Source organism: Agelaius phoeniceus, chromosome 5 (genome assembly GCF_051311805.1).
Source record: "Agelaius phoeniceus isolate bAgePho1 chromosome 5, bAgePho1.hap1, whole genome shotgun sequence".
In the NCBI taxonomy this organism is placed as follows: domain Eukaryota; kingdom Metazoa; phylum Chordata; class Aves; order Passeriformes; family Icteridae; genus Agelaius; species Agelaius phoeniceus.
The window spans coordinates 15,937,094-15,952,840 of record NC_135269.1 but is presented as its reverse complement, the minus strand read 5'-3'; the positions used below and the strand labels follow the sequence as shown (position 1 = coordinate 15,952,840).

General features: G+C 41.0%; 2 protein-coding genes across 3 annotated transcripts in view; one reads left to right on the top strand and one right to left on the bottom strand.

Annotated features, from left to right (window-relative positions):
- GYS2 (glycogen synthase 2) overlaps positions 1 to 6,267 on the top strand; it is a 40,762-nt gene extending 34,495 nt beyond the window's left edge. For both annotated transcript variants that reach the window (XM_077177993.1, XM_054631913.2), the window contains 4 exons: positions 772 to 867; positions 2,641 to 2,804; positions 3,953 to 4,033; positions 5,664 to 6,267. In XM_077177993.1, coding sequence (XP_077034108.1) covers positions 772 to 867; positions 2,641 to 2,804; positions 3,953 to 4,033; positions 5,664 to 5,885 — 563 coding nt within the window. In that variant the 3' untranslated portion in view covers positions 5,886 to 6,267. The remainder of the gene's footprint in view (positions 1 to 771; positions 868 to 2,640; positions 2,805 to 3,952; positions 4,034 to 5,663) is intronic.
- Positions 6,268 to 9,669: 3,402 nt separating this feature from the next.
- On the bottom strand, positions 9,670 to 14,047 carry SPX (spexin hormone). The gene is made up of 6 exons (XM_054632179.2): positions 14,042 to 14,047; positions 13,059 to 13,139; positions 12,867 to 12,924; positions 11,889 to 11,951; positions 11,167 to 11,250; positions 9,670 to 9,728 (listed from the first exon to the last, which is right to left on the bottom strand). Exons 1-6 carry the CDS (start codon positions 14,045 to 14,047, stop codon positions 9,670 to 9,672), a joined length of 351 nt encoding a protein of 116 aa, XP_054488154.2.
- Positions 14,048 to 15,747: the final 1,700 nt, after the last annotated feature.

Sequence of the window (15,747 nt, the reverse complement as noted above, 5' to 3'; positions counted from 1 at the left end):
ACAAAGACTACTTTTTAAAGGTATATTTATAACTATTTTACAGACACCAGTTTTATTGTCATCTGAGTGAAAGCCATGTAGAAGTCTCTGTGCTTTTGTAAGACTAGAGTCTGCATGCTGGTGTAGGTTAGGCTCAGGCTCCTTGGCAAAAACGTTTTAAGGAGGGTAAGCAATTATCCTTACTCATGGATGTGACAGAAAAAACTACAAAACATCCATACATTTTCTGATTTTATAAAACTAGCTCCACATCCACTGTGAATGAAGTCCTGAGTTAATCATGGGGTTTGATGTTTTGGGGTGGGATTTTTATTTTGGAGGGGTTTTTTTCCTGCTATAGAGACCTGTTGGCAATCGAAATCCAAAGTTTGATATGCTCCTGCCCCGAAGAGATTCAGTTTTGTAAAGAGTTGTGAACAACTAATGAACGTAGGTGTACATTAGGCTCCAGTTTAAAATCCACATAGTCCTGACCATGTATTGGAGTTCTCTGTTTCGAAACTGCACTCCCAGAAAGTTTTCAGTTTAGCTGCTCTGAAACACAAACATATGTTTGCAAACACAGGGTGAATTTTGTTTTAAAATTTCTTTTTATATTTTTTCCAATAATCCACAACAAAACATTATTATAGTTTTCACTTGACATTTTCAGAGCAGCTTTATTGTTTTGGGACTTTCTGTCTGCCTGTTCTGTTTTTTTTTCCCCTCATAAAGGTGAAACCATTGCAGGTGTATTGTCCTGAAACCCTTTTTGCCTGTTTGTTTCTGCAGCTGAGTGTACTGTGATGGGCATTCCCAGTGTAACCACAAACCTCTCTGGATTTGGCTGTTTCATGCAGGAACATGTTGCTGACCCAGAAGCTTATGGTAAGAACTTTAACAGCATATCAAAATATCACCTCTGAGTTAGGAAAGCAAAAAGCACAGCAACCATGCTGTTACCCTCAAATTTGTGTTTCTCTAGGACAAGGAAATGCATTAGGGGAATATATTCAGAGCTCTGAATATCTTGTTAAGTTGAACAAGTGATTTGAGCTTTCATATTTATCCAAACCCTTTACGGGTTATTTTTTTTTTTGTCTCCCTTTAACCTTTTGTTTTCCATATTCTTCCAAATTCATCACTGCTCATATCAGTCTGGAGTCTCCCAGCATTTCCCTTTAGTGCCTCCAGTTATAATGCTCTAAGCCTTCCAAAGAAGCTGGGAAAGTCTGCTCCTCTTAATAGTATGGGATTTGAGACCAGTGACATGACCCTCCCCAAACAAACATTAAATTACCATGTACACTTAAAAAAAAAAAAAAATCCATGGAAATACAAGGAATCTACTTCAAATACTGATCTGCTCAGTTTCATGACTGGAGTGCCAATGTCTGGTATGTCAGGATGATTCTGCCTCTTGAGTCATCCTCTGCCTCAGTAGCTCCTCCTTTTAGGGTTGATCATCCCTGTTTTCCAACTGGTGCAGTTGTCACTAAAGCTGTGGCCTCCCCGAGGTACAGAGCAAGGCACAGCCCTCCCTGTCCTTTCCTCCTTGCTTAGCCAGGGCTGACTGGATGCCCCATCTATGGAAGTGTCCAAGGTCAGGCTGGATATAGCTCTGAGCAACCTGGGATAGTGGCAGGTGTCCCTGCCACAGCAGGGATTGGAACTTGATGATCTTTAAGGTCCCTTCCAGCCTGAACCATTCTATAATTCTGTGGTTCTGTGAATATTGAGTATATTCCCAAACTAGGGCCTCTTTCCAAGTACCTGGGCTTCTTTCCACAATCAGGCAGTGACAGCCTCACACTGCTGCTACCTTTGCCTGACCTAGAGGGAAGGGTTAGAGCTAGGTACAAAATCTAGATACACCTGCCAGGGTGAACATGTTCTTTGAGACCCTTCAGAGAGACCACAGAACCCAGGTCACTTGCTCTTCTCTGCCAAAACATAGGTGTGAGTTGTATAAATTACTGTGCTGGTCCCAAGCACTTCATTAAGGTAGTTTTGCATCTCTCATGTCCATTAAGAGAGCTGCAAGGTCTGGCACCCTCTTCTTCCCAACACTCTGGTTTAAGGAGGGTGGCAAAAATAAAGTATTAATCTCAACAATGTAGAGGCAAAGTTTACCTCTGCCCTCTCTCTGCCAGAATTGTCTGTTGAATGATGTATGTGAGTTAGCTGTCTCTATGGAAACACTTGTATTTCTACAGAAAACACAGCCTCTCTCCTACAGCCTGATTCTGGCCATCCACACTTGTGAATTCTACAGCAAGCTAGGAAAGCACTAGATTGATTATGTTTTCTTTAAGAAGTCAGTATTTTTAAAATTACGGGAAATAAAAATTATATATCTTTATCCAGAAACTCGAACCTTTTTGGACATACTTACACATCATCAACAAAACCTCTGAGTTTTGAAGAATTTGCTGAATTTCAGCCTGAAAAGTAGAAAAAATTAAAGTTTAAAAACAAATAACATATTTCTCTGCATCTCTCCATCAGAATGGTAACAAATGTTCCAGTTGTAGCTGTCTTGAACATTAAAAAGAGTATACTGCATGTAAATTTGTTACCTGACAGAAGGTAGATTGGAGGTGTAGGAGGTCAGATGCTATCTTCAGTCCCACTCACCTCGGCCTCCCTCGTGTCCCTCAGGGATCTACATCGTGGACAGGAGGTTCCGCTCGCCGGACGAGTCGTGCAACCAGCTGACCCAGTTCCTGTACGGGTTCTGCCAGCAGAACCGGCGCCAGAGGATCATCCAGAGGAACCGCACCGAGCGCCTCTCCGACCTCCTGGACTGGAAGTACCTGGGCAGGGTGCGTGAGAAAGAGGCATTAAAAATTCCAGGCTCATAGGCCTGGCCAGAGCCTTCAGCACGGTGCTGCAGTGTGAGGACACAGCCCTGTGCTGAAATTCCCTTCTCCAGGGGGATAAAGGCAGAGCCTGCACATTTCAGTGTAATCCTTCCATGCTCCAGTGGCAAGGAGAGACTGAACAGGTTAGAGCAGAATCCAGCCACAACCACCGAGCTCTTGCTGGTGCTAAACGCAATGTAAAAATCTGGTGGTGTTGGCAACACCTACACTAAGGAGGATTTGTGTTCCTAAGTCATCTGGACATTTTCAAAAATCCTTCCCATCCTCCATAAAATGTTGCTGGGCTCTATGGCTCCTCAACACTCCATAACTACCTCTGTACTTTAAATGCAAAGTAGTGTTCTTAATTTGACACAGGGCACTACAGTACCACCTATTCAGAAGACAGTAGTGAAGTATTGTTCTCAATTTTGCAGGACTAAAGAAGTGGATGCACATATATGAGTTTTGTAACTATTTTGGACCTTTTCCTACTCTGATACCTGTGTGTGAACCTTAGTATTTATATGGTTCCCAACACTGCATAAGATATAACGAGCTATTTTTTCTGTGCATGTGCTGCAAACTCAGGAATACAGTGGATCTAAAAATATTTTTGTCAAATTCTTAAATACCAGGCATCAGTGAACTCATAAATGTTACTTCTCTGTCACTGTTACACATGCTTCAGTGCAGTCCAAAGTGACTTTGAATGAGCCTAAAACTTATGTGTAATACATATGCACACTTAAAAAATGTAAATTTTCCTTGTTAAAAAAAACCAACAATTCTTTCCTGAGGAATGAAGAATACCTGTCACTCAATAGGAACTACACTGACCAAGACAAGTCCTAGTTTCCATTTTAATACATCTTACAGACCTTATTCAGTTTCTGCTCCAGACTTCTTTGGTGTGAATCTATCATGAATGGCTCATCACTTCACAGTACAAGCAGTGATATCAGCTGGATTCTGCTTATCTGAAAACACATTTAGCCTTTGTTCAGCACCATCTTTTAGAAGATAACTCATTTTATGTTCCTTTCCCTCCTTGCTTAAATCTACCCAAGATTTCTATGACTTGTAATGGCTTCTCTGTTTTGTTGCAGTATTACATGCATGCCAGACATTTGGCCCTCAGCAGAACATTCCCAGATAAATTTGAGATGGAACCAAGTGCTCCACCAAAGGTAAAGTCAGCTTTTGGAAATAAGTTCATTTTGTCTGCTTTACAAGGAGACAGGAAGAGTGTGAGGGAGAAGAGAGTTAACAAGTTTGGGTTTAAATAAAGAGAATTAGGAACTCCTAGTTAAAAGCTTAACAAGTTATAGACCCAGTCTCCAGTCAGGAGTATGCTGTTTTGGGCTGGGACAGAGTCAATTTTTCTCCCAGTAGCTGGGCTGTGTTTTGGATTTGTGCTGAAAGCAGTGCTGATAGCACAGGGATGGTTTAGTTCTTGCTGTGCAGGGTTTGAACAGAGCCAAGAACATTTCTGCTCCTCACCCACCCTGTCAGTGAGGGGCTGGGGGTGCACAGGGAGTTGGGAGGGGACACAGCCAGGACAGCTGACCCCAACTGACCAAAGGGACACTCCAGACCTTATGGCATCATGCTCAGTATATAAAGCTGGGGGAAGAAGGAGGAAAGGGGGATGTTCAGAGTGCTGCCATTTGTCTTTTCAAATCACTGCTACCTGTGATGGGGCCCTGCTCTTCTGGGGATGGCTGAACACCTCCTTGCCCATGGGAGGCGGGGAATGAATTCCTGGATTTGCTTTGCTTGTGTGCACAGCTTTTGCTTTCCCTACTAAACTGTCTTAATGTAACCCATGAGCTTTCCCACTTTCCCCCTTTTGATTCCCTCCTTGGCCTCTCCAGGAGGGAGTGAGCTGAGGCCGTGTGGGGCTGAGAAGCTGACCGGGGTTAAACCACAGCCTACTGGTATCAGAGCCAAACACAGGGGTTACCAGGTGGGACACAGGAACAGGTCTTCAGATGATTTGAACAGGTCTTCAGATGATTTAGACTGAGCTGGATAGGGCCATGACACTTTGCACCAGCTGAGGAACTGGCCCTTGAAATTCCTCTTGGAAGAGTGGCTGCTTCTCCTTTTTGCTTCTGCTAAATGCCATGGAGATGTTCTGCACCAACCAAATAGAGGGGAGTTGGGAAAGGATGTTCTAGGGAAAGCAAGGCAAGGTATTGCCTTCTTCTGAACATGGTATGTTGGCTGGAGCTGCAAGGGGTCACTTTAAAGGCACACCTTCAAACAGTTCTTGCCTGGTCCAGATTAGCACGAATTTAGGAAGAGAGGCTGCTCAGAACAATGTTACTTGGAACCAAACCTCAAAGAGCAGCTCTTTTTATTTTTTTTAGTAAGGAGAGAGGAGGTTCAGACCTAAACCCTTTGCTGGTTTTGCAGATGCTGACATTATAACTAGAAAACTGTTTTGAATGTTCAGATTGAAACCTGAATTTCAGTAAGCATATTCTGACTACAGAGTACAGAAGGATTTTGTCCTGTGCTGATTGTTTTAAGGCTCAGTAAAGGTAGCCATGTTTTGCAAAAAGTAATGCTGGAAGGGCAGGATGTTGTTTATGGCACAGGGTAAACATCTCTGTCATACAAGTGTGTATTTACTGGCAGAGGAGGACTGAGGAGGACCTGGGTTGAGAGAAGCTTAATTTTAGATTGCAGGGCAGGTCTAGCTTACATATGACTTCCACTGGCTTCCTCTGAAGTGATGATAGCCTTAAATTGCTGTTTAAAACCAATTGAGGAGCTCAGCTGACACATGCACCTTGCTTCTGTCCCTGCCAGACGGAAGGTTTCAGGTTCCCCAGGCCTTCATCGGTGCCGCCATCGCCCTCTGTCTCCCAGCATTCCAGCCCACACCACAGTGAAGCTGAGGATGAAGATGAGGATGAGAGATATGATGAGGATGAGGAAGCTGAAAGGGATAGGCAGAACATCAAGTCCCCCTTTTCCCTTGGAGCCTTGCCACAAGGAAAGAAGAAGCAGCATGGAGAATACAGGAACTGAACTGGTTGCTCTCCCCATCCACTCAAGCGTTTCTCCTGTAGGCTTGGCAAGCTTTGTGTTAAGGACAGTGTGATGTAATTAGGGGAACCTTAAATGTTACTTGAGCTACACTTTTGGAAAGCATAATATTATTTCACCTTGAAAGTAGTTTAAATTACAATTTTTCTGTGCCCTTTTGAGGTAGAAGAGATTTTTCAGGCTTAATAAAACTAGAGGATGAGACAATCCCCTCAGGAGCTTATACAAACTGCAGATCATACCTTTGTCTGTGGAATCAACTGTATTAATCATAGTCTAGACAAATAGCTACATTTTGGGTATCCCAAAGGAATTTCTGCTTCATTCATGTTTCCCCTTTTCCCCTCCTAAACTAACATGAACTTTAAACCAGAGCTCAAAAAAAATAGAGGAAAAAAAAGTGTTACACTGGAGAAATATTGGAAGAGTTTAAAAAGATACCCTGAAAAGAAAATGGTCTTTCTTTTTCCTGATGCTGTTTATTGTAAGCTTACATAACATTTTTTACAGCAAACAGAAGTGTCCTAATCCAGTGGTAAAACATACTTCCTGTGGAACAATATAAAGTCTTATGCAGTGGGCATTTGAATTTTAGAGACAAATGAAGTCATCTTTCTGACGTCATTTAGACCCACAATAAACAGCAGACCATTTATTTTCTGATTCCTCTGGTATGTCTCTTTTATTTTCATCTTGTTGTAGATTCTAAGTTTGTTAACAAACTGGTTTGGGAGGAAATTAATGTAACTTGGCTAAAGGGAATGACAGCATTTCCCTGAGTGGCACCTTCCCCTGAAGACAAGAAGCCACACAATGTGACAACATTCAAGGATCAGTAATTTCCATTAGTCCATGCTCTATTTCACTTCTTCCAGAAGAGACCTAATCCTAACAAATAATGCTAAAAAACTTTAAGATACACTTTTGAAAAGCACTTGAGACTTCAAAGTTCTTGGGAGATAACTGTTCCTCACAACAAGAGCTAAACATTTCATTTCCCTTGCAGAAAACTTTTAGAAGTATTTCAGCTCCTAGAGATGCAGAAGATACCTGAAAAGGCTCTTCAGAGGTTAGAAGAGGTTAGAGATCAATCTCTTGTTTTTCAAGTTTGTGCATCAAAAATTTCTCATCCTGCTCAAGAAAAGACATTTCCAGAACTTTATTCAGCCTGTCCTTCAGCAGGTGGGACAATGTAAGCTTTGGAGGTTTTTACCTTTCCTGTCAATCCCAGGGGAGCCTAGATGCCCAGCTTTGGTTAGGCTCCTACTTTTCCACTTAACCAATGCTTGATGACATGGTTCTGACTATAGGCCACTTAGAATAAAAGTGACAATGTGCCTATTTGTATTTTTGACCACCTAAAATCAGTTTTAAATCTGGACTTTTAATCTTGAGCTGATTTGGATACTTGAAAGAATATTCTCAGAAGTCAGGTTCCAGTTTTTATGGTAAAAACTTATTTGTAATTTAAAGGACTCACTATTTCTTTAGCCATTTAAAAAGTAATTCAACACTAAGTAATTTTTTATATAAAAGTGGGGAAAGCAAAGATACTGCAAATCTTTTCCTTCACACAGTTTACTATGTGGAGAACTGCATTTTGTGTTTCTTCCACAAAGTGCACCTCATCAGAGTTCCCTTAGTCAAAAAATGTAATGGCTGAGAGTCCCAAAGAAAGAACATATAAAGGGCATATTGATTGAAAGTTGATGTTTTCATAAATAAATTGAGAAATCTGTACTTATTGCTTATGTTTCTAAGCTCTGCTGTAGAGCAGGAAGGCTGTGTGTGTTTCAGCACACTCACATGCTTTGAGCACCCTCCTGGTGTTAGAAAGTGCTTGGATTTGAGGTAGGACCAATCTGAATTCTCAGATTCAGGTCCTGCAGTGGCCAAAGCAACCTCTGCCCCACGCCTTGGACTCGTGGACTCGTTAGCTCTGCCTTGATTCCAGGATTTACCATTAGTAACAAGGCAATTTATCTACAGCAAAACACTTCTGTATGTTGAATTTGTAGCATTGGAGGAACAGCTTCTCATTCAGCCACAGCAACAGATTGCCTAAATTAAGTGCCACACATTCCCAACACCTGACAAACTTGGTAGCAGCTATCTGTTACATAAGGGATTGTCTTCCAGATGGAAATCGCTGGGGTTTCACAAACAGCTCACCAGCAAGGCAGAATGTCTATTCTGTTTCATGATATTTGTGAAGAATTGTTTAAGCTTGAGACCTTAAATCAGGAGCACACACAAAAATCAGTCAGCTGGGAATAGGGTGGGTGCAGTTTCTGTATCACTGGGACAGGCAGAGGCATATAAATTTCAGGACACTGATAAACCAAAGGATAAACCTCTACTTTTCACTTTTCTAGTGGAAGGTGTCCCAGCATTTGGAACTGGATGATCTTTTAGGTCCCTTCCAAACTAGGCCATTCTAGGATTGTGTTCTCTGACTTCATGCTACTTTTTGTCTGAGCACAGACTGATGATCCTCTAAAACATGCTGGAAAATCACTTAGATGCACCTGAGATATTCCAAATATGCTGGAAACAAAGGGCATCTAAAACAATGAAAGAATTCAGGTGGATACCACTGGTCTTGAGGTGAAGTTCATCATGAATGTTCTGTCATACAACAAACACTGCCATTGGAAGATGTATCAGTGCTTAAAAATGAACAAAACAGGACAATTTGCTTTCACCAGTTCCTCAGTGGAGTGATACAGATTATAAACAATGACTGAAAGTGCCTCTAACCCCATGAAACAAATAAATTCCTCTATTCCTTCAGCTGTGTTTCTTTGTGTTGAGGTAAAGCATCATCATAGTTAGTGTGAGAGTTAATCAGCAGTATTATGAGAAAGATCAGGGGAATTTAACATTAAAAGATGAAGAGCATAACTAGAAGGTTGAAAAAATAAAACAGTTGCTTGGACACAGAAATCATGTGGCTACTCTTTAATTACATCAGAACTACAGAGGGCTTTCCAGTGAGACCACAGAACTACATAAATAATACATCCTTATCAGCACAGAATGATAATTAACAGATTTATGCATAATTCCAGTTCTGCAACTCAGAAAGAAAGAACAAAAAATACAATCACAAAGCAGTCTTTAATGAGGCCTTGATAATGCAAGACCTGTCCCCAAACTGTCTTTATGTGCTGGGACTTGCTCAGTGGGATTTTTCAGAGTATTTCTGCAGGAGTGGACTGGGGCAATAAGTGCTGCTGCCTATTCTCTGTGCTGACTGATACCTGCCAAATAAAAATTTAAAAGAAAAAAAAATCACCAGTTTTGCAGTCACAGACAGCTGGAATGTTTTTATATCTCACTGAATTTATTGACCATCAGCAGCCTACAGGGCCACCAGTGAAGTAGTAATGGAATCTGTCTTTATCAGGGTCCAAAAAGCTTCACTACTTAGCTGAGTGGAGGGTGGTAAAAGGTTTCCCAATGACAATTGAAAAACTTTTTAATGAAGTTGTCTAAAAAGACAGTTTTAATTATCTTTTCAGGTGAGCTGATGCCATGTATTTTAAATTTCAGATGAGACATACAAAGTGCTGTAAAGAAAGCAGGAACTTTACAGATGCTTTCCTTATCTGAACTAGTACCTTTTAATCCCTTTGCATTCAAAATTTTGCAATGTGAAAACACCTCACCCTTTGGGAACTTCAGTGAGAATGGATGAAACACTTACACAAATTATGCTTTCAGGTTCAAAGCTGTACAAATGTTAAAGACATTTAAAATAATTTCACCACTTTATTAGACTGTCTGTCAAGTAGCCAGGATGTTCACTGTTTTCTTCTTCCACTGTAAGACAAGACACAATGGGGAGAAATAAGTTGTAGATGAAGGAAAATTCAGCCAGCCAAAGTTTGCAGCTTTCAGATGTGCCTTAGGCACAGATTCAGTGCAGTGTGACTGCTCAGCTGAGAGAGACACAGGCAGCATCTCTAAAAACAATCATGTCTTCTCTCATTTTTAAATGTGGGAATTTTTCTGTTTGCTGAAGAAGAAAATCACAAACTGTGTCCAGAGGGGTAAGTTAGCACATGGCAAAAATAATCACGCTGAAGAAAATAATAGATTTGTTCTTCATTTGTGCATTGCCTCAGTCAGGTCTAAAATCAGCTGATCTGAAAGTGCATGGCTTACCCAGGTTTGACTGGTTATTTCCTACCACAGAGATGGAAATGTTACTCCACCTAGTTTTTTTTCAAACAAGCTGCCTGTTCTGCTTATCTCTCTCAGATATTTCACCTTTTTTTCTCTGTTGCTGTCCATCTCCCCTGCTACAGCAACAACAGGCAGGAAAATACCACTAAAATTGGAAAAATCCACCTTCAGCAGAGGCTTTTGTGGGCATGCAAATGACACTTTCACTGGTTTAACTTTAGAAGTGCTCACATATTTTGTCCAAAGCACTATGCTCATTTTTTTATTCTGCCTTTTTCTCTCTCCAAAATGCCACTGATTTTTTTTTTGTTGGTTTTGTTGTTGTTGTTGTTGTTGTTTGTTGGGGTTTGGTTTTTGTGGGGTTTTTTTTTTTTTTGTGGTGGTTTTGTTGGTTTGGTTTTTTTGTTTTGCGTTTTGTTGTTTTTTTGTTTGGTTTGGTTTGGATTTTTGTTTTGTTTGTTTGTGTGGTGGTTTTTGTTTGTTTGTTTTTTGGTTGGTTGGTTTTTTTGTTTTTTGGTTTTTGTTCAGAGTTCTGCCAGGGCAGGGAAGAGAGGGCTGAGCACAGAGACCCAGCTCCATTTCCCAAAAAAAAAAAAAGTCTGTGGTAGCTGAAGAGGTGAGAGAGAGATTTAAGGGCAGAGGACATGGAGAGCAAAGGTTTAGGGTCTCAGCCTGGTGATGTGAAACCAACAGCTCCTCTCCTGGGGTTCTTATGGATTCTTTTAGACCTTTGCACCAAATCCAGTAGAGGAATAAAATCTTCACAAGCAAACAATATGCTATAGAAAAAGTTACCCCAGAAAAGATTTGGGGTGAAAAATTCAATTGAAAAATAGCCATTCCCTTGAATCCAAACCAGTAAAACATCCAAAGAGAAAATTAAAAGCAGAATATACCTGCTGTCATTATGTGGCTCATGTTGTAATCTGTGTAAATGTGCACTCCTATACAGGGCTTTCTGTTAAACAATATCTCAGTTCAAAACAGACCTTCTAGATTAATTTGCTAGTAACTGAAATACTGAAATACCACTTAAAAAAAACAGTCAGAGTAAGACAAAACATGCTTTTACCTTCCTGTGCTTTCTGTAAGGAAGTAAGGAACAGCACAGCAGCTTCAGAAAGGGATAAAGGATGTGTGTTATGGCTGCGTGTTTCTAGAACGAAAAAATCAGAGATGCATGGTTTGTCAGTGTCTTATGGCATTTCTTTACTTTGTTCTTTGCTTTTTTTATTATATCTATAACTAGAGAGTCAAAGACAAGAAGATAGTCTCCTTCATTCTATAGCATTGTCTGCTCAAAACCAGCCTGATAATTAACACAAGAGATTAGCAATCGTTTTAAAAGGGAGGTTATTTCAAAATCCCTTAGAAGGTAAAAAGAACATTTTCCTTTTTTGTAGGTTCCTAACTTTTTTACAACATCCTGTTCCCTCCAGAAACCTTGCCTAGTGTGGATTGATGACATCTGCTTCTGTCATTTGTCGCTTCAGCACAATTAATAGCTTGATTTGATTCTTTTTTCCAGTGCAAAAAGAAAGTCAAAAGCACTGATGAAAATCCTACTTAGTGGCCAGGTCAGTCTGGAAATTATGTAAATGAAATCACACAGGTGCACCAGAGAGGAAAGTCAGCCTTTGTCATGTGCTGGTTGGAATGAAGGGACTAAAAAAGGGGGTTTAGTTGTTTCCTTGGCTGTGATTCCAGGAAAAGAAATCCCCTTCTATTTCCAGGGATTTCTGCCATAAGCTGGGGAGGTGGATGGGCTTCACAGCCCTGTGCTGATGGACTCACCCAGCTGCACTCTGTCATACAGGTCCTTCCTCTGGCTCTCATCTGCGATGAAGCGACGTCCCTCTACAAAAGCAGTGAGACAAGGGTGAAAACAGCCCCCAAACTTGTTGTAATTCCTACTTCATAGAGTCCCTAAAGTACTCTTTTCAATGTTGTATATGGTCAAGAGCCTTCAATCTCTTTGCTGGACTATGAAGTATTGGCTTTTAAATTGTATTTTTATTTAAAAAAAAAAAAAAAAAAAAAAAAAAAAAAAAAAAAAAAGGAAAAAACCCATCCCAAATCCCAAACTAACAAAATAAAATCACGCTGTTTCCTGTGCATCAATAAGAATGATAAAAACCTCACTAGGGAAGTAACACGATGCATTATTCAGTTGGAAGAATTTTTAAAAAATAACAAAAAGGGCCAAAATCTTCACTTTTATTAATAGAAATAATTGTATTAATGTCACTAAAACTTTCAGTTTTCTTTACAGTTGTTTGGAGCTTATATTTATTTTATTTTGCAGTTATTTATATTGTCTCCCTTTTGCATTTCTCTCAGGATTATGACCTTCTTTTTCTTTTCTCTAATTTACAGGGAGCTTTTTTTCTTCCTCTCTTTATACCTGCCCTCCCTGATATCTTTTAATTTTAAATCAACAATTCAGAATGCAATTTTTCATGTTAATATTTCTGTTATATTTGATGATTTGGATCAAAGGACAACATGTCTAACTAAGTACAGAATCTGAGGATATTCTGAGTGGGAAGGACCCACAAGGACCACTGAGTCCATCTGGGAAGTGAATGGCCTGTACAGGGACCAAAGGTGTGACCATGACATAATTAGCACCATGCAATTAGCACATCCTCCCTGCAAGCCTCAAAACTTCTACCCCCACAGCATCCTCAGGATCTTCTGCTTGTATGGAACCAAGGAATAATCCAGGGTGGGGAAAATGATCTCCTCAAATGGAAAGAGCTTGAGACTTACGTGCACCCTTCAAATACAGCATGGCCTGAGGAGTCCAGTTTCTCCTTTGAAAATGAGCCTTTATGCCAAATAAAAAAAAATTAAAATAAAAAGAGGGGAAATAGACATGAAAACATTCCATGCCATTGCTTATTAATGCAAATACTTAATGGCACCAAGCTGTGAGCTTCATGAGCTCCAGCCTGGGCTCACCTGAGGGGCACTCCAGGAGAAGGTGATGAAGGACGCTGCCAGGAGCAGTGCCAGGGCAGATGCTGAGGGTTTCTGCAGCCCCTGTGCACAACAGAGAACCACAAGGTGCAGGAGGAGTCTTTCACATCTGCACATCCTCCCAACTTCACATCTAAATGTGTTCCCAGCTGCTGCCTTGTCCCTGTCTTGCTGCCAACCTCCTCTTGCTCAGGGGGGGTTTCAGTGCACGCTGATCTGATCAGAGGATTAATCTTAAATTGAACTTTATTCTTTTTACTCAAATCTATTCCATCCTGGTGAGAGCTGCCATCAAGGCAAGCACCTTTTGTGGTCTTTTTTACAAGGACATCAGATCCTCCAGAAATGAGGATAATGTACAAACTAATGGGTAAAGATGGTATAGAATCTACCTTGATTTTACCAAACCATAGACAACAAGCAAATGTAGGGGGCTTGTCATTCCAAACAAACAAACAAACCAAGAAACAAAATCTCTACTTCCTCAGGTTAAAAAAAAAGGAAAAAATGTTTTAAATTTAGCATCCTATCAATATCAACCATGATTAAAACAAGTCACAAGACAGGTTTTTTTTGATTCTTGGAGTTTGTTCACTGATGCAGCACATGCAAATGGAAGCATTGAGCATGAATCCTCTGTGCACAAGTTGCACCTCTACTTGTTCACACAGACCATGTTGTTATTCATGTAGGGGTAACAGTGGTGGGCACCAGGGAATCTAACTGTATGTTTCACAGTGGTTCATTTCATCCTGGGTTTGAGAGTGAGAGGTTATACTATTGGTGTATTTTTAATACAGTTGTTTAAAATACATATAATATATCTATGTGTGTATTTCTTTTGGGTTATTTTTAAGGAAAATTTCTTAAGCCCCCCTGCAGTTCCTAAATATTGCACTCAAATGAAAAAGAAAGCATTAATTGCAAACTAAATGTTTGCTACAGACCAAAAAATTCTCACTTACCTTCATACTTATCTCGGTGACAAACCTTCAGTCTTCTTTCCTTGGGATGATGTGTCACAAGATTTCCTTCCTACATGGCCAGGGGTCCCTTTTTAAATCTTCAGAGTGGAGATGCCCTCCCCTTCCGTGGCGGGGCGGAGGAGTCTGAAGGGATCTCTTGTCAGCCCTGTAGATGGAGAAGCAGAAGGTCTGATGACTCCTGAGGGAAACCTGGAGCCTTGCAGGAAGTCCTGATTGAAATGATTGAAAGATGGATGCACTTGGAGATGCACCCCATTAAACAGGTGAACACCTTCTGAATACATCAGCATCAGCCCTGTGCATTTGCAACACTCACCTTCCTGCTGGATGATCAATAATCACAGCCAGAGTGGGTATTAATATGGATGGTGAGAGTTTACCCAGGATAATCTACAATAGATCAGATTAGCATCCATGGTGGGAGCTGGAAAAGCTGGTAAATTACTCACCAGCATCAAGAAAGAAGTGACTTACCCAGTGTCACTCATCGGAAGTTATTCCTTGCATACATTCAGAGGATGTAGTCTGTGGTTTGATTCTTTGATGATCTTTTGTATCTAGTTTTCTTGCACACAAGTGAAAGTATAAAGCTCAACAACAGCAACAACAAAAAAGACCCAAAATACCCAATAAATCCTGAAGTCCTAATAGTCAGAAACACTCTTCTGTCCCATGGATTGGCTGGAGTAAAAGTCTAGCTCATGGGCTTGAATAGGTTAAACAGTGGAGCAGTGAACAGAAAAAAGGCAGGGGTCAGGGAAGTAATTTCCATGAGCTACTTCTGGGTGATTTTTGGGCTCATTGCAGTCATGGAGAGTTGCTTTGGTCCTCAGGCAAAGAGTTAATCACACTGGATGCCTGGCCTTGCTTGCTCTGTAGCCAGGGTTTTCATCTCTCCTCCTGTACTTTTTCCTTTGTAAACTTGATGGTAGCAGAAGGAGAAGCAAAGCAAACAGGGAGGTAGAAATTTGCTGATTGGAATATTGGCCAATGGAAAGTTTACTGCAGCAGCCTCACAAACAGGGCCAGCCCATGGTGTGACAAAAATCCAGGTTAGGCCATGCATGTGACAAACACTGGCTCATGGATGTGGAGTTCAAGGAGGAGTGTGCAGACCGGCACTGTGAGCTCCTCCCTGCCACTGTGTGTCTGTGGACACTGCTCCAAAGCACATTATTAAGTGAAGGCGCAATTGCTGTCCAGCTTTTGTGGGGTATCACTCTGTTCCCAGCTCATGCCACACAGAATTGCACACTGAATATACAGAACTGCCATCAGCTGCTGCTTGTGCTGGTGTAGAGGCAAGAAACCAGGGGGAAGTTCAGGTTTTGGTCTCAAGCAGCTCCTGTGGTGGCTGGGAGCTGCTGTTACCCTTTTTAAAAGGCCATGCCCTGATGCAGCCTAGCAGAAGGGATTCTACTTGCATCTACTTCACTTGTGAAGTTTCTTTTCCCTGCTCTTTTCCCTGTGCTCTGACAAATCAGAGACATTTCTTGATGATGCTTAACCCCTAGCCTTAGAAGGGGACTGTGCATTTCATCCAGGAGTCATTTAGCATGCAGAGGCTTGGAAAAGGTAAAGAAAAAATAAAATACTCCCCTATTGCCTTCTGGAGTAACTTCAGATCTTCCTGTTATGCACAGACCACGGGGCTGGAATCAAAACATTCAGCTGAGCCTGTGAAA